This window comes from Sardina pilchardus, chromosome 22 (assembly GCF_963854185.1).
Source record: "Sardina pilchardus chromosome 22, fSarPil1.1, whole genome shotgun sequence".
In the NCBI taxonomy this organism is placed as follows: Eukaryota; Metazoa; Chordata; class Actinopteri; order Clupeiformes; family Clupeidae; genus Sardina; species Sardina pilchardus.
In genome coordinates this window covers 29,228,310-29,254,132 of record NC_085015.1, presented here as the reverse complement: position 1 = coordinate 29,254,132, position 25,823 = coordinate 29,228,310, and the positions used below count along the sequence as shown (strand labels likewise).

The 25,823-nt window shown below is 40.5% G+C and overlaps 1 protein-coding gene across 3 annotated transcripts in view; it reads left to right on the top strand.

Annotated features, from left to right (window-relative positions):
• Nucleotides 1–25,823, top strand: part of ccdc57 (coiled-coil domain containing 57) — a 205,147-nt gene that overhangs the window by 63,740 nt on the left and 115,584 nt on the right. For all 3 annotated transcript variants that reach the window (XM_062526216.1, XM_062526217.1, XM_062526218.1), the window contains exon 9: nt 15,816–15,978. In XM_062526216.1, the coding sequence (XP_062382200.1) occupies nt 15,816–15,978 (163 nt within the window). The remainder of the gene's footprint in view (nt 1–15,815; nt 15,979–25,823) is intronic.

The following is a 25,823-nucleotide window of genomic DNA, read 5'->3' as shown; positions in this document are numbered from 1 at the left end:
AGTCAGAAACGCAACAAGTCCTCAACATCGTTAAGATCATATAAAATGTATGTCCCCAGCACTTATCAAACCAAGCTGTAAAATAGCGTTTTGTCCCCTGAAAACTAAACCGACGCCCTTGGATAGATAGATAGCTATGCAAAGAGAAATTACAGAATTACATTCATGAGGAAATACGTCAGATTACGGAACTATTATAGAGACGCAGTCTAACTCAATAAAACTTGTTTGCATAGTGCTAATCATCCTCACTGTTGTCAAACTCTCGAATGAAACAAAGTGTTATTTCAATCTGCTGCTTGTGTTAATGGCAATTTTGAACTATGACAAATAGTTAGTTCATGCTCGTCTTTTTCGAAGTACAGAGCCTTGCGAACATTTTCAGAGTGCCAGACTGAATTGACAAACACCCGAAAAAACAAAACAATAAAAGAGTTGTAGTGTTGCAGTCTGTAGGTGACTAGGCTCCTAGGGATTTCTGTTGGCATTTCCGAAATATACTATATGGGCTGGGCCACTAGAGGTTGCTTCCTGGCCGCCTATTGAATGAGTAGAACTGGGCTACAGTATCAATCACACCGCAGCAATGCTACAGCGGACTGTACTGCCACCTAGTGGCGATAAGTTGTAATGCAGCTGTAATACATTTCACGGCGAACGTGAATCAGGCAAAGCGTGAGTGAAATGGCCATTCTCAAGTAACGCTTACTGTATGTCCTGGACATTGAATATACGGGCTATGCTGGGTGTCACATAGACGTCGTTAGAAGACGTCTGGAAGACTTAATTATTGAGCATCCAGAAGATGTCCTCAGAGTAGCCAGAATGAACATTTGACGACAATTAAAATAAAAGTAGACAATGACAGGTGCACAAACTCTTATTTGCCGCGAGATGAAGTCATCAAAGAAAAGAGAGTCATTTGCACATACTTTCACAACATTTCATTTTAGCGTGCAAAAAAAAGTTTCTTTTGATGGTATGCGAACCTTTGATCTCCGATTCCCAACCCGCTCACTCCTGCACTAGGCTACTCTATTTTGGCTGATGTGGTAATGGATAGGCTACTACTGATATCTCAATCACTATGTTGTGGTTGCTAGTTAACGGTAAACAAACTAAAAGATCATATTTTTTTTATTTTGCCTACAAACGGCCGGTTTTACCAGTTTACTTAACAATGTTTATGGGAATTTAGCACCACGTTTCCGTAAAAAAATATTTATTTATTTGTTTAAATCCAAACTTGTTAGATTTAGGACTTAGGTTTTTTGATGGATTTTTTTGAGCATGCACTGCTATATTCACATTATGACCTGGCAGAACGTCATTTATGAACTATTTCTGGCGGTCAATTAGACATTCACATTATGACCTGGCAGAATGTCCATTTGCAACTAATTTCGGTTGTCTATAGACGTCCCGAACGAGGTCGGACTGGACTATTTTCCCATTGTCATGTATTAACTAATTCTGGCTGTGAAATAGACATCTACATTATGACCTAGCAGAACGTCTATTTGCAACTAATTTTGGTTGTCTATAGACGTCCCGAACTGAGGCATGCTGGACTGTTGTCCCAATGTCATTTTTTTAACTAATGCTGTCAAATGGATGTCCAGATCATAGCCTGGACGGTCCGACATGATATCAACTTGTCTTGGACGTCCATAGACGTTGCTTGCTCAGTGGGTGGGTACTCCATTTCTATGATTGAAATTGGATACTCTAGTTCAGGGTTTCTCAAACTTCTTTGCTCTGGGGCCCTGTGATGTTAGGCCTTGGTGTTCCAAGGCCCTGCATAGGCGTCTGCACACTAGAGTGTGGATCGGGCCGATTTTTTCTGTCCGCGACCGACCCGAGCCCGACAGCGCAGTGATCGAATCCGACCCGAACCCGACAGGCATTAAGATATTTGTGTCCGAGCCCGTCCGGGCCCGACACAGTTCAAATCACACTATTTGCATAGGCATACTAATGACACACGTGGATATTGCTTGTGTGGAAAGTCTGATTGTATCAATCAATTGAAAGGCATTCGGAAACTTCGGCACAGATAAGCGGAGCCATGAGCGCACACACACACACGGAGCAAGAAGTGCACGCGTTAGAACAAGAGGCCGGGCACAGTTATGTAGGCTATGTCTACATGCTATGATTTTCCTCTCTCGTTTTTGATGGTCTTAAACTCTCCAGAGGCTAACTTCTGTTTGCAATCTTCCATCTTAGCACGGCTCACAACTAGTGTTGCTTTCGTCAACGAAAATTTTGACTAAATATCGTCGTCAACGAACTTTTTTCATGTGACTATAACGAGACGAGACGCAACGTAAATGCTGGCCATGTGACGATGACTATAATTAAATGTATTGGCAATATCGTTGACGAATAAAAACGAGACTAAATGTGGTTTACAAAATAAAAAAACATGCTAACATGCCTCTTCATTTTCGAAGACCAGGACAGGAATGTTATAACATTATTTTGTGTCGTTTAGTCGTGTTATTATTTTGCAGTATTTCTGTTTCGCGTCTCACTTCAGGGGCGCATCAGGTTGCATGGTCTGATTATCATACCAGAGGACCAGCGTTTCTTGCGTGGGCCTGTTGGTCATATCCGGTGCTTCTGTCACTCATCTGATAATATTTGATCATGTAGCAAATAAAAGGAGCGGTAGATACAGTACATAGCCTATTGTTATCGCTAATAGAAGCTAAGAAATAGCTATAGGCTACGTTCAGTCCGTTAGATCTCTCTCAGTTCAACTTTGCACTAGGCTATATCTCACCTCCGCATGTAGGCTAGATCTAATTCAGATGAAAATGTTAACAGGCAACTGCAGATTTGATTAGTGTATAAGCTTCTGTCCAGCTGATACTGGCGCTGTCATAGCCTATAGCCTACGATAATAACATTATTCCACCGATCAGCAACGAAGTTCTAATCATAGACACATTTTTAATGGAACCTTGGCTTAGTAGGCTATTTAATGTTGTGTGGGAATTGCAAGAAAACTATTGAAAACAATTCCTTACCAACCACACAAGTGGGCGTGTGTCGTTTATTTAAACGGTAGAAAAACTGAATCAAAGACGGAGCTGTTCATCAACAAATTCAGCATGGAGTTAAAACGTAATTTAAAGTCCCACGCATTTAAAGGGGCAGCGATCACTCAAGGCATAGGCCTGTAGCCTACGTGATGAACGTGAAATGCGTTTTATAGGCTACAAAACACTGCATTAAGATGACAACTGTGTGTAACCACACTTATAGGCTAGTTAATGGTGAAATAGCATCCACATTTACAGCATTCAATAGCCAGGACAACTTGATCTTCAGTTAAATTGTTCTCAGAAAAGGAACAGCAGGTCTACAGAATATTCCAAATAGTCCTTTCATGGTGACAGGGGGAGACCAAACAAACTCTGTGTAACATACCTGATTCCACTGTCAATGTTCAGTGCCTATGTAACCTGTAATATTTGTAATTTTCTAATCCATGAAAATTAACCAAAATGTATAATTTCCTATTAAAGGGGTAGTTCAGAATTTTGGACATAGGACCTCATTTCCAGGTTAGGCAGTGTGATATTTATCAGTGGAGACCGTTATCTGTACATTTCATCCAGTCCTATAGTTTCAGAGTTCGCTGGTGCTATAGTGCCTGCCACTAAAAACAGTCTTACCCAGTCTATGGAGGAACAACCCCTTTAAATAGAATTGCATTAATAAAAAGATGCTAAAATCCAATTTTCATTGACTAAAACAAGACTAAAAGTCATTCGTTTTCGTCAACTAAAACTAGACGAAAATAAGACTAAAATGCTCATACTTTTAGTCGACTAAAACTTGACTAGACTAAAAAAATATGAACGTGACTAAAACTGATAAAAACTAAAATGACAGCTTGACACAAAGACTAGACTAAAACTAAAACCAAAACAGGCCGCCAAAAACAACACTACTCACAACTGCACTTACTGTACGTGTTTCGTTGTCGCATGCAATAGAAAAATCTCGCGCACAGGAGGAAATATGTTATGCTGTTAGGATCAGGAATCAAGATAATCAGGATAATCTATTACAAACCTATCACAAAAACGAACATCAAGTGAAATAAGTTGTTTTTCATTTTACATTTCAAATGTTTTATCGCGCTGATGTGTCCGGGTCCGACCCGAGCCCGAACATAAGTTCTAAATATTTGTCCGACTCCGACCGAACCCTTCGGGTACCGACGGGTCCCTTCGGGCTTCGGTCGGGTATCCATGCTCTACTGCACACCCTCTGAACACCTGCCAATCCCCCCAACTTCCACCGCCTGCCAACATGTACTCCTTTATAGATAGCAGGCTTGTGCACAATTCCGAATTTTAGAATTGGCCTCCATTCAATTCTTGAATTGGAATTTGTATTGACTTGGCCCCACCCCACAGGAAGTTGAATTTTAATTTTTATTATTATTATTATTATTAAGGTTTATTGAGATAGGGACAGATACAAAAACATAGACAAGCTTAAAAAGTAATCTGATGCATGCATCATAGCATTTTTAGCTGACGCTAATTTCCAACACTTTGAAGTGGAATGACAGGAAAAACACTTTGAAGTGGAATGTAATTGATTACTGTTTATTTCAATAAATTGTGTGTTTGTTGCGATCATATCTGACATTTTGTGAAACTTAATTGTTAAACACTACCCTTAAATTATGTATATGAATTTCTTTGAATTTCAATTCTTCTTTAATTCAAATTTGAATTGTAATTCTGCATCCTGTTTTTGGAGTCATTCTCAATTCAGTTCTGAATTTTGCACAAGCCTGATAGGTACAGCGCCCTCCACAATTATTGGCACCCCTGGTTAAGATGTGTTCTTTAGCTTCTAATAAATTCATTTTTTTTCCAAATAATATAGGACCACAATGAAAAAAAGCGTAAAATCCAACCTTTAATACGAGTGCATTTATTTAGAAGGAAAAAAATCCCACATTAAGAAATAATTATTCTTCATAAAATCACCTGTTCCACAATTATTGGCACCCCTAACAATTCCTAGGAAATAAATGTAATTAAAGTATTTCTGTCATTTCTGTCATTTCTACAGTAGTTTACAAAGTCAATCAGAGTATGTAGGAACATTTAATTAGTAATTCTTAACATCCTGTTTCCCTGGGCTATCAATATGACGTGACACAGAGGCCATTTCTCTTCAACATGGGAAAGACAAAGGAACACACTGTTCAAGTAAGGCAGATGTGTGTCGACCTTCACAAGTAAGACAATGGCTATAAGAAAATAGCCACTCGCACACCTGCCCATATCTATGGTCAGAGGAATCGTTAAGAAGTTTAAAACAACTGGAACAGTGGTAAACAAGCCTGGAAGAGGACGCAAGTTTATTTTGCCACCACGCACAGTGAGGAGGATGGTAAGAGAAATAAAAAAATCTCCAAAACTCACTGTTACAGAATTGCATTGCATCAAATGGTTGCATCTTGGGGTTACAAAGTCTCCAAAACAACCATCAGGCGCTATCTACATGCCAACAAGTTGTTTGGGAGGCATGCAGGGAAAAAAACCTTTCTCACTCAAAATCATAAGCACAAACGTCTGGAGCGGTACTGGGCCTTCAACTGGGACCGTGTGCTTTGGTCAGATGAAGTTAGAGATTTTTGGCAACAAACACTCTAAGTGGGTCTGGCGTAACAAAAAGATGAGTATGCAGAACAGCACCTCATGCCCACTGTGAAGTATGGGGGAGGATCGGTGATGCTGTGGGCCTGTTTCTCTTCCAAAGGGCCTGGGAACCTTGTTAGGGTGCATGGCATCATGAATGCTTTGAAATACCAGGACATTTTAAATCAAAATCTGGTGGCCTCTGCCCGAAAGCTGAAGATGGATCGTCACTGGGTCTTTCAGCAAGATAATGACCCTAAACATATGGCCAAGTCTACACAGAAATGGTTAACCAGACACCATATCAAGCTCCTACCATGGCCATCTCAGTTCCCAGACCTCAACCCCATTGAAAACCTGTGGGGTGAGTTGAAGAGGAGAGTGCAGAGGAGAGAACCCAGGTCGTTGGATGATTTGGAGATTTTGTGCAAAGAGGAATGGTCGAAGATCCCTCTTTCTGTTTTCTCTAATCTTGTGAAACATTATAAGACAAGATTAGGTGCTGTTTTATTAGCAAAAGGGGGTTGTACAAAGCATTTACATCAGGGGTGCCAATAATTGTGGCACACATGATTTGATGTAAAATAATTATTTCTTAATGTGGGATTTTTTTCCTTCTAAATAAATGCATTTGTATTAAAGGTTGGATTTTACGCTTTTTTTCATTGTGGTCCTATATTATTTGGAAAAAAAAAAAATTTATTAGAAGCTAAAGAACACATCTTAACCAGGGGTGCCAATAATTGTGGAGGGCGCTGTAGATAGATAGATAGATAAATAATGTATTATTATTATTATTATTATTATTATTAGCAGTTAGTAGTAGGCCTACACCAGCATAACATTTCTTTCTATTGCTATTTTGGGTCCTGAAATGGCATATCAAGCATCTGCCATGGCTATATGACAAACAGGGGTCTGAATACAACTTCTGATATGAAAAATAAATTATTTTGAAGTCGGGGAAATGAGGAGGTATGAAAAAATTCAGAAACGTGATGTGATTTCAAAAAAGGATTTCTCGTGATTACTGCTAATTATACAGCTACATTCTACAGTAGGCGTTACTTGAGAATGGCCGTTTCCCTCACACGTTGCCTGATTCACGCTCTGCGTGAAATGTATTACAGCTGTATTAGAACTTACCGCCACAAGGTGACAGTACAGTCCGCTGTAGCATTGCTGCGGTGTGATTGATACTGGTAGCCCAGTTCTACTCATTCAATAGGCGGCCAGGAAGCAACCTCTAAGTGGCCCAGCCCATATAGTTTTAACTGAAATGTAAGCTAGAGTAAAAATATTTTGCAAGCTTTCGGAAATGCCAACAGAAATCTTTGGGGTGTTTGTAAATTCAGCCTGGCACTCTGAAAATGTTCACAAGGCTCTGCACTTTCAGACGAGCATGAATTTACAAACTATTTGTCATAGGCCTAGTTCAAAATTGCCATTAACACAAGCAGCAGATTGAAATAACACTTTATGTTTCATTCGAGAGTTTGACAACGGTGAGGATGATTAGCACTATGCAAACAAGTTTTATTGAGTTAGACTGCGTCTCTATAATAGTTCCGTAATCTGACGTAGCCTATTTCCTCATGAATGTCATTCTGTAATTTCTCTTTGGATAGCTATCTATCTATCCAATGGCGTCAGTTTAGTTTTCAGGGGACAAAAACGCTATTTTACAGTTTGGTTTGATAAGTGCTGGGGACATACATTTTATATGATCGTAACGATGTTGAGGACTGTTGCGTTTCTGACTCTGCTGCGCCGCCAGAACCAGTTCTAAGCGCACAGGCCTACTAGGCTATATTTAGGTTTATATATTTAGGCTTTATCAGCTTCGTACTTAAATGGCTCATTCCGAGGAGAATGAAGGCTAGTTCGCTGGCTTCTATCATGTCCTCCCCCAAAAATAAACGAAACCAGAGCCAGAGTGATGCTGAAATCGCATAGGCCTACCGGTCTGTGTCCCAAGTAGCCTAGTTCATTCTAACTCCACGAAAATTACCACCGCTGGTCAGTTTGCTTTGGTTTGTGGAGTAATCCATATGGATTGGTGAAAATGTAGGCTTTAGACTTACTTTCTCGGGGGACAGAGAAATTTTTCAAGGTGGTCTAGGCCCTCTATGAAATACAGTAGCCAAAGCATAAATCTTTTTATCGTAGTTCCGTGGGCTATTCGAAATTGCGCTCTGATCAGCGGAGGACGGGAGCAGTGAATCTCAATATTGGTTGTTTATCTAAGAACAGTAGCCTACCATGCCTTACCATTATCTTTGATATTTCAGTGCATGGTTTTGAATATTTTAACAGTTGCCAAAAATATAAGGGATTCAGTCAGTCGAGTTTATTTGATATTAGCGGCATACACTTGAAACGCACGATCAAAACTTCTGACATGCATACTGACGACTGTCCCTTAGAGTCTAATTGTAAGGATCACCAGGGTATCGAACTTGGGTGTCCTGTGTGACAGTCAGGAGACTTACCCCTAGACTACAGGTGACTGGAAAAACTCAGTAGCAGAGACAGAGACCAATTCAGCAGAGTTGAGTCAAATCAAAAAGCTCTTTACTTTGAGGCCATGCAGAGGAATCCAAAAACACAAAGGCAAAAACAGAGTAATCCAAAAGGTCAGAAACATCCAGGAATTAAAGAAGTCCACAGAGAAGCAATAAAAGGTAGTCCACAAAATGTACAGGGAAAAAGGCAAGGCTCAGAAGTCCATAGCAGCTGAATGTTCATTTAATTTTAAGTGACTATATGATTGGGGTTCTTATGATTTGACATTTAAGCTGACAGTTGTCAAATTTGCCGAACAAAATATAGGAGAAGACAAAACATGTGTGGCTTTCAACTTGTATTGATTGAAAATAGGCCTAATGTTACGATTTTCAAACCTGTCAATATTCAATAGGCCTACACTGCAATGCAGTGATATAATAAAACATAAAACGGATTAATAGAATTATACCCAGCACTTTTCTAACCACACTCAAGTTTATGTTATTGTCCCCGGCACTAATACAAACAAACTGCCCTTGAGCATGAGAGCGCATGAACCATATAGTTTCTCCTGTATTTTATTTGACAAATTTGACAGCTATTTCAAAACAAAGCTTTCTTTCTCTTTATCGCCATGGTGGTACGCATTTAGATTAAAGAATAATGTTTTACTTCTTAGCGTCTTGAAACTTTCTTCTCTGAACTGAAAGTCTGATCAAATTTCATTCAAATCCATAATTCCATAATTCAAATGACAGTTTTCTAACGAATAAGTCCCAACTTTTTTAATAGGCCCAAATTATAGAATATTTAAATAGGCAAGATGTTTGTAGTGCGTCGGAAAATGGGACATTTTATTTTTTATTGTTTCCCGCATGATCAAAAACGTTCAGGAATTATTATTATAAAAGTGAAACGTTCGTAATTCATTCTCCCTCCTTCGCTTTCGGTTTGGAATGAAACAGCATAATAGAGCATAAACCATAGTTTCTCCTGTAGGCCTATCTTATTTTACAAATTTACAAACAGCCAGCTTACATTTCAAATAAACATATAGCCTAATGTAGGCTAGGCAAGAGGTTTGTGGTGCGTGGGAAAATGGGACATTTTATTTTTTAATTGTTTCCCACATTTAGAATCAAGGATAACATCCGTGAACCATTTTGTTTTGTTGCCAGCATAAAAACAAGGGTACCATCGGCCTATCCACACATTTGAAATAAAATGTATGAATTGACCCAAAAACGAGAACACAAGTTGCACTTAGGACATAGGCTTATGCTTTTAGTGGAAACTGGCCCTGTGACCTCATGAAACCATTAGTGACAGCAAAACAAACCTAAACGAAACAGCCAGAAGCCTCTTCATAAAATAGGCTAACAGAAGACACCTTCATTAAAAATTACAAGTTTTGTCGTGAGACTAGGCTATTAAAAGCAGAAAAGGTGTTCAGCTTGCTTCAGGATTTAATTCAATTTTGGATTGTTTGGCTATAGTAAATGTCGACAATCCTAACCCTGTTCACAAGTGCTACCTGGTGGTTGTTTGGATCATTGCAGCTTCACTTGGGAAAATAAATAAAATACACGTGATTCACGGGTGAGGTCTCGAGAGAATCTCTCGTGAAAGCGGCCAATTTAAAGCAACACCCACTGTATCGCACCCCTTTCACTAGTGTAAGTCATCAGTAGTGTTGCTTTCGTCAACGAAAATTATGACTAAATATAGTCGTCAACGAACTTTTTTCACGTGACTATAACGAGACGAGACGCAACGTAAATGCTGGCCATGTGACGATGACTATAATTAAATTTATAAGGCAATATCGTTGACGAATAAAAACGAGACTAAATGTGGTTTACAAAATAAAAACCATGCTAACAACATCTCTCTTCATTTTCGAAGACCAGAAGGACAGGAATGTTATAACATTATTTTGTGTCGTTTAGTCGTGTTATTATTTTGCAGTAGGCTCTCTGTTTCCTGCGTCTCACTTCAGGCGCGCATCAGGTTGCATGGTCTGATTATCATACCAGAGGACCAGCGTTTCTCGCATGGGCCTGTTGGTCATATTCGGTGCTTCTGTCAGTCATCTGATCATATTTGATCATGTAGCAAAGGAGCGGTAGATGTATAGCCTATCGTTATCGCTAATAGAAGCTAAGAAATATAGGCTACGTTCAGTCCGTTAGATTGGCAACTCTCTCAGTTCAACTTTGCACTAGGCTTCTTATCTCACCTCCGCATGTAGATCTAATTCAGATCCGCATGTAGATCTAATTCAGATGTAGATCTATTCAAATGTTAACAGGCAACTGCAGATTTGATTAGTGTGTAGCCTAAGCTTCTGTCCAGCTGATGCTGGCGCTGTCATAGCCTACAATAATAACATTATTCCACCGATCAGCAACGAAGTTCTAATCATAGACACATTTTTAATGGAACCTTGGCTTAGTAGGCTATCTTTGTGTGGGAATTGCAAGAAAACTATTGAAAACAATTCCTTACCAACCACACAAGTGCGCGTGTGTCGTTTATTTAAACGGTAGAACAACTGAATCAAAAGGCGCGTTCAAGTTGGCTGCGCAGCACAAAAACTGCGCAGCACAAGATGCACGTGGTTAAAAATCTGTCCACGATGGTCTAGATGGGCGTGTTTTCGACTCGGCAGTCGGTATCACATGGCCTCAACTTATCGCGGCAGCAAGGCGTGGCCAGGCGGCTGCTCCGCAAAAGAGCAGCCGGTCTGGAGGTACTGCGGAGAGCAGCGGAGCCTAGACCCTGCCTTCATGACGTCAGGTCTTTGCCCTAATTGGCTTTTACATCCCTGACGTGTGTGCAGGTGTTTAGATGCCTCCCCATAGGGAGGGAAAGTAATCTCATCGCCATCTGGTGGTTGCGTTCCTAGAGGCTAGCGGGAGAGGATGGGATTTTCTTTTAGAAAAAATATATCTCGGCCCACGATGGGAAGTTAGTTAAATGCCTTCAATATGCTATGCATGTAGGTCAGCTCTATTGCTTCGAGTGGTCATACTTTATTTTTTAGGATCAGTTTAATTGTTTTGAGTTTGTTTGTAACATGGTGATAACGAACTACAGTAGCTAGCTACAGTAGCATTTGACGTCACCAGTTTGGGCGCTTCATCTCCAACTGATCAAAACGGCAATTTGCTTAACTGGCTTATCATATTTTTGTAATAACAGAGAGCGATGTAAACCGCGTGGTAATTACCTTTATGTTGGGATAACTTGTGTTGTGCTCCTACTCACACAAGAGCTGGCAGTAAGTGTGATTGTCTACTAACTAACCTACTAGCTAACAGGCTAATAAACAAACCATGCTAGGTGAGTAACGTCGTGGAAGGGTGTCACGTCACTTGAAGTTGTAGTTCATTTATGAAATGAAACTAGCAATTACGGTTTTTTTAAATAAGGCGAAATAGGGTCTGATATTTTCACAGTTAGTAGATTATTACAGTATGCAGACTGAAAAATATTTTTGGTGGATAAGATCGCTGGTATAGCTGCGTAGTATTTTTTTGAAAAGTCGGTCTATGGGACTTAACATTGGAGCTGCTCTTCGATAGGAACGCAACCACTTGGGGCGCTGGTTTTCACTTTCCCTCCCTATATCCACAAGAGTCCGTGCGGGTCCGTGCCTCGTGATTCGTCACATGGTCAAGTCTAGCCAAGTCTACACTACGGGAAGTAGAGAGTGTAGGCTACAACTTCATAGCAGCGTTTGCATCCCCGCCCCTGCTGCCACCGGCAGCTCTCGTTGCTGCAAAAGGTCATTTGGAGTTGAACTTGAACACGGCTAAAGACGGTGCTGTTCATCAACAAAATCAGCATGGAGTTAAAACGTAATTTAAAGTCCCACGCATTTAAAGGGGCAGCGACCACTCAAGGCATTGGCCTGTAGCCTACCAAAACTGAGTGATGAACGTGAAATGCGTTTTATAGGCTACAAAACACTGCATTAAGATGACAACTGTGTGTAACCACGCTTAGGCTACCTAGTTAAAGGTGAAATAGCATCCACATTTACAGCATTCAATAACCTGGACAACTTGATCTTAAGTTAAATTGTTCTCAGAAAAGGAACAGCAGGTCTACAGAATATTCCAAATAGTCCTTTCATGGTGACAGGGGGAGACCAAACTCTATGTAACATACCTGATTCCACTGTCAATGTTCAGTGCCTATGTAACCTGTAATATTTGTAATTTTTTAATCCATGAAAATTAACCAAAATGTATCATTTCCTATTAAAGGGGTAGTTCAGAATTTTGGACATAGGACCTCATTTCCAGGTTAGCCAGTGTGATATTTATCAGTGGAGACCGTTATCTAGACATTTCATCCAGTCCTATAGTTTCAGAGTTCGCTGGTGCTATAGTGCCTGCCACTAAAAACAGTCTTACCCAGTCTATGGAGGAACAACCCCTTAAAATATTCATTAATTAATATATCATTAATATTGCATTAATAAAAAGATGCTAAAATCCCATTTTCATTGACTAAAACAAGACTAAAAGTCATTAGTTTTCGTCAACTAAAACTAGACGAAAATAAGACTAAAATGCTCATACTTTTAGTCGACTAAAACTTGACTAGACTAAAAGAGTATGAACGTGACTAAAACTGATAAAAACTAAAATGACAGCTTGACACAAAGACTAGACTAAAACTAAAACCAAAACAGGCCGCCAAAAACAACACTAGTCATCAGCCACATTTTTTTTAAATCCTTTTTAGCCCCATTTCAGTGATTTCAGGGGAGATATTTATTATATAATTATTATAAATTACATAATTATATGTAATACAGATATAAATTATTTTAAAAGTCTGATTGACTTTTTATGCCAATATGACCTCCTGTATGCCCTTCATTCACTTCAATGGGAAAATAGCTGTCCAATAACTGCACAAAGTGTGTTAAAGAGACCCTATGCAACTTTTTCATAGTCATAAAATTGCTTAGAAATCGTTGTTTTGCTTGACTGACCAGTTTGATCGAAAACAGTAATATTTCCTCCCGCCCCCAGTGTCCCTATCGGCTATTGCAACCTTACAGCTTGTGCAGGAGGCGATCGCTCCTTGTTTACATCTGGAAGTCTGAGACGCGTAAGGAACAAAAAGAACCACGCTTGCAATTTATTTATATATACTGTATATATAGCCTATATACAGTGAGGAGCACATGTATTTGATACCATGCTAAAACAGGAATATAAAATCATCATTTGACAATTGATCTTAATGCCTTAATTAAAAAAAAATTAGTAAAAATCAAACCGCCAAGGACACCAATTTTCTTTGTGATTGAAGAATGTATCGTAAATAGATAAATGTTTTCCTTAAATGCTAGGGGAAGGAATTATTTGACCCCCTATGTAACCCTATGGGAATTTAACACATAGGGTTAACATAGGGGCAGGCAGATTTTTATTTTTAAAGGCCAGCTATTTCATGGATCTAGGATATTATGCATCCCCATAAATTTCCCTTGGCCTTTGGAATTAAAATAGCCCCACATCATCACATATCCTTGACCATAGCTAGAGATTGGCATGGTGCTTTTTCCAGTTGGCCTATTAGCCTGTTGATTTGCATTGAGCTCAATGAGCATCAAACAGGCTAATAGGCCTACTGGAAAAAGCACCATGCCAATCTTTAGCTATGGTGAAAGGTATGTAATGATGTGGGGCTATTTTAATTCCAACGGCCAAGGGAACTTTATCAGGATGCATAATATCCTGAATCCATGAAATAGCTGGCCTTAAAAAATAAAAATCTGCCTGCCCCTATGTTAACCCTATGTGTTAAATTCCCATAGGGTTACATTGGGGGTCAAATACTTCCTTCCCCCTAGCATTCAGGAAGAACATTTATTTCTTTACGAAACATTCTTCAATCACAAAGAAAATTGGGGTGCTTAGCGGTTTTATTTTTACTATTTTTTTTAATTAAGACATTAAGATCAATTGTCAATTGATGATTTTATATTCCTCTTTTTAGGCAACTTTAGCATGGTATCAAATAAATTTTCTCCTCACTGTATGTATAAATATACACGCTAAAGCTGTAGGGGAAGCTCTGCAGAGAAATATGCAAGCATAAAACGAGCAAAAACTTTCTTTAACCTCCTGAGACCCTGCGTCCTCATATGAGGACATTACATTTAGGCTCTGCTTTACCTTGTGCTTACTTTTTCTGAATAAAAACCTGTTGTCCTTATATGTGGACACTTCATTTTACCCTCTAGTGTTATCAGACACACAATACAATGTTTTGGGAAAAAGCAATATGGCGTCGAAATCCACCTCCACGCTTTACCGGCATACGCGTGAGAACTATCGTCATGGTAACGTGCCAGTGAACGTTATGACATTTATTTTTTTTTGTATATGTTTGTGAACAGTTGTAGTATGATATGGCATCAAGTTTCCCCCATTTCGATCATTGCAAACAGACCAGGACGTGTTTAACTTTCATGTCCTCATACGAGGACATTGGGACTGAAATGTACGCATAATTTCATTTTTAGGCTACATATTACATTGGAAATTGTCGTTCATTGGCCATATCAAACTACTGTAAAGCAATAATGGAAGTCAAAGTGTGGACATAGACATAATAGAGTAGCCTGAATAAATAAATCCATTGAAGTAATTACAAAAATAAATAAATAAACAAATAAGAAACAAATAGAGCAGAACTGTTTCGCTTCAATTGATTGTGGATAGACTTCTCTCCACATGGGTGTGACCCATACGTACAACTAACATTTACAAATAAACACTAAACTTAACCAAATTAATAACAGGACATTTCTGTTCAATAAAAACAAACTGTTTTCTTAATAGTTGAAACTTAGGCACTTGGAGTACACACATGAATATTCACATTCTTTCTGGATTGGCAATCTCATTGTATTTTATGGTAATAGAGACCCAATGTCCTCATACGAGGACATCGTTTTTCTCAAAAACTACTTGATGTACAGAGGTGAAATTTTTTTTGTATGTTTATGAAGCCCTACTAAGCCAAAATAATTGAGTTCAAATTTACATCCAGGGTCTCAGGAGGTTAAAGGAACACTTCACTGTTTTTTTCATATTAAGCTATGTTAAGACGAGTTGATACATACCTCTCACGTTTCAATGCGTGCACTCACTGGCTCTGGTGCTCGCCGCTACTTTGATAGCACTTAGCTAGCCCATTTCGTTCATTAGGATCCAAACAGAGATGAAGTTAGAAGCGACCAAACACCTCCATGTTTTCCCTATTAAAATACAGTTACACGAGTAGTCACACGACCAAGTATGGTGAGACAAAATACAAAGTGCATTTCTAAGCAGGTAAGAGGCATAACTATATTGTGTGGCGGAATAACAATTGGGAGCACTTAGACTCGACGCAGTAATATCCTCACTCTTGCGCTTTCAGTTTCACTTTGGAGTGAGGATATTACTGCGCCGAGTCTAAGAATGTCTCTCTTTCAACAGACTCTAAATGAAATGTAACTTTTACCAACAGGCTTACAGCTACCATTGAAGTTTAGTAAAACATGTTGAGTAATGTTGACCGACTTTTCTGTTCGCTGATGTGATTTTCCGACAGGTACAAGCAGCAGTTAACAAATGGGCTGAAGCATGAACAGACATTAGAACAGAAGTTGGTGCAGTTGGAGCTGGATTGGAAAAGGCGTTGTGAGGATGTGCGGGCTGAGGACTATATCAGAGACACAGAGCTTGTAGAAAGTCTCACCTTCTCCAGAGACAAAGTAAGCAAGCAAGCACAAACAAGGGTTTATAGATAGTGGGCACCCATTCATTACAGATACTTGCAAAATCTTAGATTGTTCCTCAAAATTCTATATATAGCCTTCAAAGGGATTGCAGGTCTCATTTATACACATATACACCCACACTCACATACATCCACACACTCCCTTATAAAAGGACTGTGAAATTCAACTTCTGTAGTGTTATATTAGGCACACATGGTTGTGAGGTATCTGAAAAAGTACTTCCGGGATTTTGAAAATCCCTGATAAAAGATGACAGAAGCTGTATTTCGCTGCTAAACTTGCTATAGAAGATCGTTGAAGACCAGTAACCACTCGGTGAGTTGCACATTTTTAAAAACGAACGTTTAGGGGTGTTAAGGACAGAATAGACCATGCACATAGCGAGCAATGTTAAAGCCATACAGAGAACATTCTTAAGCTGCCAAATTGCGCAAACAGGCTTAATCGTCGAGATTTCGGTTCTCGTTTTCATGCTAGGCAATACAGAAAACGGGCTTACAGTGTAAAATACCAAACCGAGTTTATGGTCATGTACTCATAAATATGCATTTATAAGTATTGAAAGTCCTTGTGCTCAAGTGTCCAACTTCATAAATCAGGGGTGTCAAACTCATTTTTACCGAGGGCCACATCAGCCCAATGGTTGCCCTCAAAGGGCCAGATGTAACTTCTAAGATTTGTAGCACCAGCCACAAAATCTTTAGCATCGGTAAAACTTCTAAAATCGAGAAGAGCAAAAGGTATCAGCATGACATGTTCTTTTTTAATATTGTTATGTTTTGTAAAAACAAAACACCACTGTCAGTTCCATACAGTTTGACTTTTCAATGAGGGTCACTGGTCAGTCAGGAAGAGATCATGCCATGGATTCTTTTTTTTTCTCCATATTTCTGAGTTTTTAGATTCGAGTATATTCAACTTTACTGTCATTGCACGAGTGAAATACCAGTAGCGAAATGCAGTTTTACATCTAGCAAGTGATGCAAACGAGTAGGCTAACTGTCATGTCAAAAAGTGCATCCATATGAAATGCGTCACTAGCCTACACCGTTCCATACACATACAGTAGAAGCGAACGGTCCCGGTGGACTTTTTCTTTGAAGTTTTAAAGTTGAAAGGTGTTGTGTGGATTCTATGTTGTTCGTTTTAAACTGAAATGAAAATGCAAAGCAACAGGGCGATTACTACAAACTTCTAGCATACCTCTGCTTGCCTGATATGAATGCACCTCTTCTCGGTCAGAATAGGCTTATTTTCGCTTTTGGCCAAACAATCACTTGCTCGATTAGCAAGGATTTGGAGCTGGATTTTTTGGATAATAGGACAACACACAATTATACATGCCATTTAAACGTAGACGTAAACGTATCACGTAGTTTACAACTTACATCGATTCCCCTCTCAAAGAAGCACACGCACTTCAAACAATCATGCGTTTCACAGGCAGGCTAAACCGAGCGCGTAATTTAGGCGCTCCGTTCGCTAAAATACTTTAGAATACTGGTCTATTTTGTTTTCACACATACACGTTGCTATCACATCTGATGTAGCCAGTTGCACTGATCATAGAGGAAGGTGGTTGATGTTGCCTCCCTGTCAGTTTCACATTCGTGCATTGTATTGCAGTGTATTGCCTATAGGCCTACGCAAAAACTGTATCGGACCTTTTAAGCTCTCGCGGGCCACATACTGTATCAGACCCTTAAAGCTCTCGCGGGCCATATGAAATGACGTGGCGGGCCGCATCTGGCCTGCGGGCTATCCTTGTATCTGCTGGTATAGGTCCTTATGCTTATGTATCGTCGGCCTGAAGGCAGGAGGGTGAAAAGACAGTGGCTGGGATGACTGGGGTCAGAAACTATGCACTTGGCCTTTCTTCTGCAGTGCTGACTGTAGAGGTCCTGGATGGATGGTAACAAGTTCAAGTTCAAGTTTATTGTCACGTTCTCATGAAAATTATTTATAAGTAATGAGATTCATTGTGCTCAAGTGTCCAGAAATAAATTAGAAAGAAAAATAACTAAATAAACCGCTCACAAAAAGTAAGGAAACTTGACTTTGGCCCATTATATCTCCACTTTAATAATACCAATCACTAAAGTGTTTTATGTCATTTTCATCGTTTATTAGTAGGGATGCACCGATCCGACTTTTTTAGTCTCGATACCGATACCGATGCCTGGGCTCTGCGTATCGGTCCGATATCATTGTTAATTTATAAACTGTATACCTCACCATGTGGAAAAGACTAAAGGCATCAGGCTTGACTAAAACATTCTTTCCCTAACTAAAATAAACAGTTGTGCACCAGCAGCAACTTGGAACAGCATTCAAATTCAAGTTCACAGTTATTACTAAATAATAAATCTAACTAGCTGACATGAAACTCAACAAATGCATAATTTTCTCCCATCAAAACAATTTTGCAGATACAAATCCCATATTAGTGACATACATCGAAACACCCCTGCCAAAATGGTGTCACCCGCGAAACCCCTCTATTTACTCATAGTGGTAGGGCCCCTCAGTTTCTCCACGATAAACTAATTAGTTCACACGGAGTTTGAATGGTGGTAAACGGTACTTGAAGTTGTACGTTTTATCAGTTTTAACAGCCAACTTGAACATTTGCATGTCTTGATACCAAGAACAGTTTATACAAATATGAAAATGACAATGTGTTTAGTTTGAGTAGCCTATTTTGTGTTGACTGTTACACATTAAACGTGTTGCCTAAATGCAACAAAACGCATGAAGATCGTAATTAATCTATGACAAATGGTGGCTAGTGTAGATATTCTTTTGATCCTATGACATAAACTTGGTATCTGTATTTATCCCATCCATGAATTTAAACACTCAGAGCACACAGTGAGGTGAGGCACACTCTCAGTGAGGTGAGGCACTAAATGGCTGGTTGCGCGTCATGGCTCAGCCTTTTTTTTAAACGAAATTAAATTTGGATCGGCCCATGGATCTGCTCATTTTTCCGATCCCCGATCCAGCTATTTTGTTCATATCGGGGCCGATATCCGATCCAAATATCGGATCGGTGCATCCCTATTTATTAGTCACCTTTACAATGAGGTACAGCTTGTAAGCATTGGGCTCCCATGGAATGAGCAACACAAGCAAACGTGTAAGTAGTGCCAACGAAAAATGTGCCAAAATGGCCTGTTATGCTGTTGGAATTCACCTTTGTTACTTCAAGCATTGACGATTGCACTCTCCCACAGAAATGAGGAAAACAAAACATGTTAGGCATACATTCGTTCATTTTATACTCAGTGTCAGGGTCCTCAGTAGCGTGTAGAGGATCCATATGCAGCCACAACAGCTTGGCACCTTCTTCTCATGCTGGTCACCAACCTGGCTACATTCTGCTGTGGGATGGCATTCCATTCCTCGATAAGGATCTATTAAGTCAGCCAACCTGGTTCTGTTGGTGACTCTGGCACGTACAGCACGCCCAAGCTGATCCCACAAGTGTTCAATTGGGTTGAGGTCTGGACTCACGTCACGGCAGGCCATTCTATCCTCTCCACTCCCAAATTCTGGAGGTACTCTCTGATGATCCCAGCTCTATGGGGGCGAGCGTTGTCATCCTGGAGGATGGCATTTGATCCCATATTCTGGAGATATGGAATTGCCACTGGCTCCAGAATCTCATCCTGGTATCTAAACTCACCTGGTAGCACTTGAAGCCCAAAACGAGATGTCTGGCAGCAGAACCCTATTACTGGCCATTTTGGCACATTTTTGGTTGTCAATGTCAATGTCAATGTCAAATTTATTTGTATAGCACGATTTACAGACGGCTGAACCGCACCAAAGTGCTTCACAGTAAAGTGCAAAAATGCAGAGAGTAAGTAAAAAGAAACACAAATTTAGTTAAAAAGATAAAATGAAACAAATAAAACAAAAGGAGAGATATCAAAAGGTAACCATGGGACACTGTAAACAGGTGCTTAAAAGAAGGGGAACCCTAATTAAAAGCAAGTGCAAAGAGATGGGTTTTTAACAGGGATTTAAAACTGCACAGACAGGGCCGCACGGATGTGGAAGGGGAGGCAGTTCCAGAGACTAGGGGCTGCAACTGCAAAGGCTCTATCCCCCTTTGTTTTTAACCTGGTCCTGGGCACTTCCAGTAGCAGCTGGTCAGCTGACCATAGTGCTCTGGAGGGGATGTGGTGATGGAGGAGATCAGAAAGGTAAGTGGGGGCCAGACCATGGAGGGATTTGAATACAGTCAGTAGGAGTTTGAAGTCTATGCGGTAGCGGATGGGTAGCCAGTGGAGTGATGCAAGGACCGGGGTGATATGTTCGCGCTTTTTTGTACAGGTGAGTAGTCGAGCAGCTGAGTTCTGCACTAACTGTAGGCGGCGGAGTTGAGATTGGTCAATGCCGGTGTAAAGAGCATTGCAGTAGTCCAGTTGTGAAGTGATGAATGCATGGATAACTCTCTCCAGAGCACTGCGGGGTAGGTAGGCTTTGGTCTTGGCTAGGGTTCGTAGGTGGAAAAAGCTTTTCCTAACCACTGCACTGACCTGCTGCTCGAACTTGAAGGCACTGTCAAAGATCACCCCCAGATTTCTGACAGAGGGCCTGATGTTGGAGGCGAGAGGGCCCAGGGCATCGGTGGAGAATGCCGTAGAGGTTTTGCCGAAGACAATGATCTCTGTCTTGTTCTCATTTAAGTTGAGGAAGTTTGCACCCATCCATGCCTTGATGTCCGCCAGACAGTCAAGCAGAGATTGGAGCGCAGCCTGCCTGGTTGGCACTACTCAGACATTTGGCTGTATTGCTCATTCCATGATTGCCCTATGCTTACAAGCTATACCTCATTGTAAAGGTGGCAAATCAACGATAAAAATGATGTGAAACACTTTACTGGTTGGTATTAAAGGGGAGATATAATGGGCCAAAGTCAAGTTTCCTTACTTTTTGTGAGCGGTTTAGATACTATGCAAAGAGGGGTTGGGGAGCACCAAGGGACACCCAGGAGCAACAGGGGCAAGGAAAAACTCCCTTGTTCAGGAAGAAACCTTTACTCTACTTGGGCAGATCCACGGCTCAAGGGGCCAACCCAACTGCCTGGGGTCGCTAGTAGAGGGAGCATGTAAGTGTGTGTGTGTGTGTGTGTGTGAGGGCAAGGGAATCCTAAGGGCAGGCATGTGTGATGTCTTTGGTGGAGTGGTAGTGGGTAAAAGGGGGGAGGGGGGGTAATAGTGGTGTACTGTATGTATGTAGGGGTTGGAGGGTTAAGGGGCAGTGTATATGTGTAGGGGAAGTGTGCATTTGTGTGTGTGGGGGGGCAGTGTGTTGTATAGTATGTGGCATAAAGATGCTGGTAAGGGGCAGTGTGTGTGTGTGTGCTGGGGGGGGGGGGCGCAGTGTGCTGTGTGTGTGGGGCAGTGGCATACTGATGGTTCAGATGAGGGGGCAGTATGTTGTATGTATGTGGCTAATAAGAAGCTGGTAAGGGGCAGACTGTTTGTGTATAGAGGGGGTGACCAGTGTGCTGAGTGTGTGGGGAGTTACTGTAGGTTAAGGTGGGGTAGGAGGGCAGTCAGGTGTGTGTGCGTGTGTATGTGTGTGTGTGTGTGTGTGCGTGTGTGTGTGTGTGCGTGCCTGTGTGCGTGAGTGAGGAGGAAGAGGGTAATAAATAATAAAGTAAATAAAATAAATATTACACACACACACACACACACACACACACACACACACACACACACACACACACACACACACTGACCCCTCCTGGGACAGCACTGCGGTGGCTACATACACACACGCACACATACACACAAACACACAGACACAGACACACACACACACACACACACACACACACACACACACACACACACACACACACACACATACACACACATACACAGAGACACACACATACACAGAGACACACACACACACACACGCATACACACACATACACAAACAGACACAGAGACACATACACTGGACACACAAACACCCATGCACACATACACACACACGCATACACACACAGACACACTGACCCCTACTGTGGCAGCACTGCGGTGGCTACACACACACACACACACACACACACACACACACACACACAGACAGACACAGACACAGACACAGACACAGACACAGACACAGACACAGACACAGACACAGACACAGACACAGACACAGACACAGACACAGACACACACACACACACACACACACACACACATTTATATATATATACACAGTGGCGTAACTATAGTAGGTGCAGCAGGTGCAGTCGCACTAGGGCCCGTGACCTCCCGGGGCCCGTCGCTACCCCCGCCCTGCCTTTTTTTTTTTTAGAACTTCACCATCAAGAATCAAACTATCAAATAAAAACGGCTAAATCAAATTACCATCTTTCCTTGTTGTCATACTGTTTCACCAGAGTATCTTTCTTTCTACTGAGATACAGCAAGGATTTCTGGGTAGGCTAAGTAATTTTTTTGCAATTTTTTGAATGGATAGTGCGGATGCACATTTCAGTCATCGTTCCGAGCAAAATGCCCTTCAAACACAAGAGCGGCTGCAAGAAGCGGCAGGAGCGTAAGGAGCAAGGGGAACTAACAGTAACATCTATTTTTCAACTTGCCAAAATGCTGCTGGTGGTAGATTATTTACGACAGTGTAACATCCACAATCGGGGAAGTGTGTAGCCTACTAGCCTACTCTGTTGTTTCTGACATTGCCTGTGACTGTGACAACAGCTGAGCGATCTTTTTCCAAACTCAAACTTATTAAGACTTACCTAAGGAGCAGCATGGGGCAGGAGAGGCTCAGTGGGTTAGCTATCCTGTCCATTGAAAATACGAGAGCCAGAGCATTAAATATTGGGAATATTGTTGACGATTTTGCACAACGAAAGGCTCACAGCCTAATTCACACATAGGCTATTGGGTATTGTATGCATATTAACGATTTTATTTGGTTTCTGCACGGTTGAATAAGTTAGGCTAAATTAAGTTTAGTTTCTGCGCAGTGCGAGTTTATAAGCAAGCAATCCACACTTGCAGTTTCAGCAGAGGGTTGAAGAGGTTTCAGCGCATTGAGGGTTCCCATAATTCCATGCGAGTTGATGTTAATGCAGTAATATTAGATAACACTGGCCTGCAGACTATTTATATATATATTTTTAATGTTTTCAAATGTAATGGATCCTATGTAGTCGTGTGTTTTTCATTATGTATCTGTAACTACTAAACTACTTCGTTTCCAGAGGTCCTTTGCATAGAGAATTGAAGTCACCCTTAATGTGTATTGCATGCTAATACATCCTTCGCTAACACAATAACTTATTAGAGTGATATGGCCCGATTCGCAATGTCGCACCGGGGCCCGCACCTGCCTTGTTACGCCACTTTATATACAGGGCTGTACGCTTAGCTTTTTCACTAGGAGCTCAGGTGCTCCTAAATGAAAAAATTTAGGAGCACAGAAAAAAAAATTAGGAGCACTATGAAATTTCCTTGAAAACAGTATTGCCTTAAGCAGGATACAGATCATTCAGCAGTGGCAATCCTAGTATCTGCTCAAACCCTCCACACACACAGAAAATGGCTTGTCTTGTTTCTATTTCATATTTTTAATTCAGAATTTGTGTACATTTTGTTAACAATTTATAGCATTTTAGGATCTGCATAATTACTTATAGCTTGAAATATTCAGTAATTTGAATACTTCATATTGATTACACTTGTCTTTAATGATATTACAGGAATGGTGTGTAGGTCTAATTGAGTGCCTGTCACTTTAAGAAGTACCGTACGTGAACATAATTTGGTTTCATTCGGGTATTTAGGAAAATACTCATGCATAGTTCACTACATGTTTCATTAAATAACATGAATGTTCAAAAAACTAACAAAGGTAAAGACAAATGTTTCTGGTGTAATAGAAAGGATGAGTGTCCAGCAATGTTAACTTCTATGATTTAGGTAGCCTACCATGGCATGGCAGTGTGAGTTGTCCCGTTCACTTTTTCCTTGGTCATGTTTAATTGGCTGGGTGCTTAACTTACTCTACCATGACTTGTCTTGGAGTTTGGTATATCTGTTATATCCAATGAGTGACAACCAGTGCTCAAAATAAAACGTAACGGTATTCTCCTGATAACGTTAGTGGAATGGATTTGTTGCGTTTTTTATCCTATCTGATGATTACAGGGCTCCTATAATCACAGCTGAGATCGCTACTCAGGGTGTGTGCAGGTATCATTTTAGACTCTGTGAGGCTCTCACTTTGCTAAGAGGGGGGTGTGGGTGCCACCGTCTTTAGACCAGGCGAGATCTTCACCTTGCTAAAGACTAAGTACTTCCTTTTTTCGACTCTGCGAGGCTCTTGCTTTGCGATCAAAGAGGAAGTATTTATCAGTGTCGTGTATGTTGCAAAGGCCCCTTTTCAATGGGTTTAGGATGCACGAAAGGACTGATACAAGGGAGAGGCTCTCTCCCTTTATGAATCAAAATCCTTATTACCTGCAAACGTGCTTAATTGGGTGATTCTCTTCTCATAGGGGGACCTGGCCATTTACTGCATAAACTAATCTGTGACAATGATTTCTAAAAGTCTTCCTCCTTTTACAAAGGCTGTCGCCCGTCAGTGGATAGACAAAGGGGACCTATTCCTGGTGGTCACAGAAAGATTCATATATACAGTACCTTCCAGAATTATTGGCACCCCTGGTAAAAGTTGACTAAAAATAGGTCTAAAAAATAATCTTTAGGTGATTTATTGTACTCCCACAATGAAAACAACGAGGAAAAATACACCCTGCAAGGGAAGCAAATTTATTCTGAGAAAAAGGAAAATCTCATAAAGAAATAAATGTTTTTAATAAAAACACGTCACTCACAATTATTGGCACCCCTACTTGTAATACCTTCTTAAACCTCCCTTTGTCATTCTTCTCTGACACCCCATTAAGATTGAGAATACAAAGTAAGGGATTTAAGACCATTCATCTTTACAAAACCTCCCCAGATCGTCCAGATTGCTAGGTCCACACTTGTGCATTCTTCTCGTTGACTCATCCCACTGTTTTTCTATGGAGTTTAGATCAGGGGACTGCTATGGCAATGTCTGAAGCTTGATTTTGTGTTCAGTAAACCATATTTGTTTTGATCTGTGCATTTGTTTTGGTTCATTGACCTGATGAATGATCCAATCATGACCAACTTTTAGGGCCTTGGCAGAGATTGTTTGATTTCCTTTGAAAATGTTCAGGTTTTTCTTGGTGTTCATGATGCCATGCACCTTAATTAGGTTCCCAAGGCCTTTGGGAATTAAAACAGCCCCACAATAGCACAGCCCCTCCACCATAATTCTGATTAGGCATGGGGTTCTTTTTAGTATAGTCATTCTTCTATGTACGCCAAAGACACCTTAAGTGTTTTTAGCAAAAGAGCATAATTTTATTTTCATCTGACAATAGACCACACTCCCAGACATGTCATGGTACCATTCAGTAACTCCTGCCATTTACATTGTTCATTAAATGACTCTACTAGCTTTAACCTGACATGCTGTCTAAATAATCTATTAGCAGTGAGGTCACTTTTGAAGATTTTTGGGGGGGACTTGGTGACCCCAAGATGATAGCTTTGTCTGTAACTCTCAACAGTGGTTCTTATGGATTTTTTTGCCTATCATACCATCCTCTATACTGTGCGTGGGAGCAAAATAGCCATGGGTCTTTGTCCAAGCATGTTTGCCACATTTCCAGATGATTAGAACCTTTTAGTCATCATTTTAACTGAAAATATAGGCATTTTCAACAA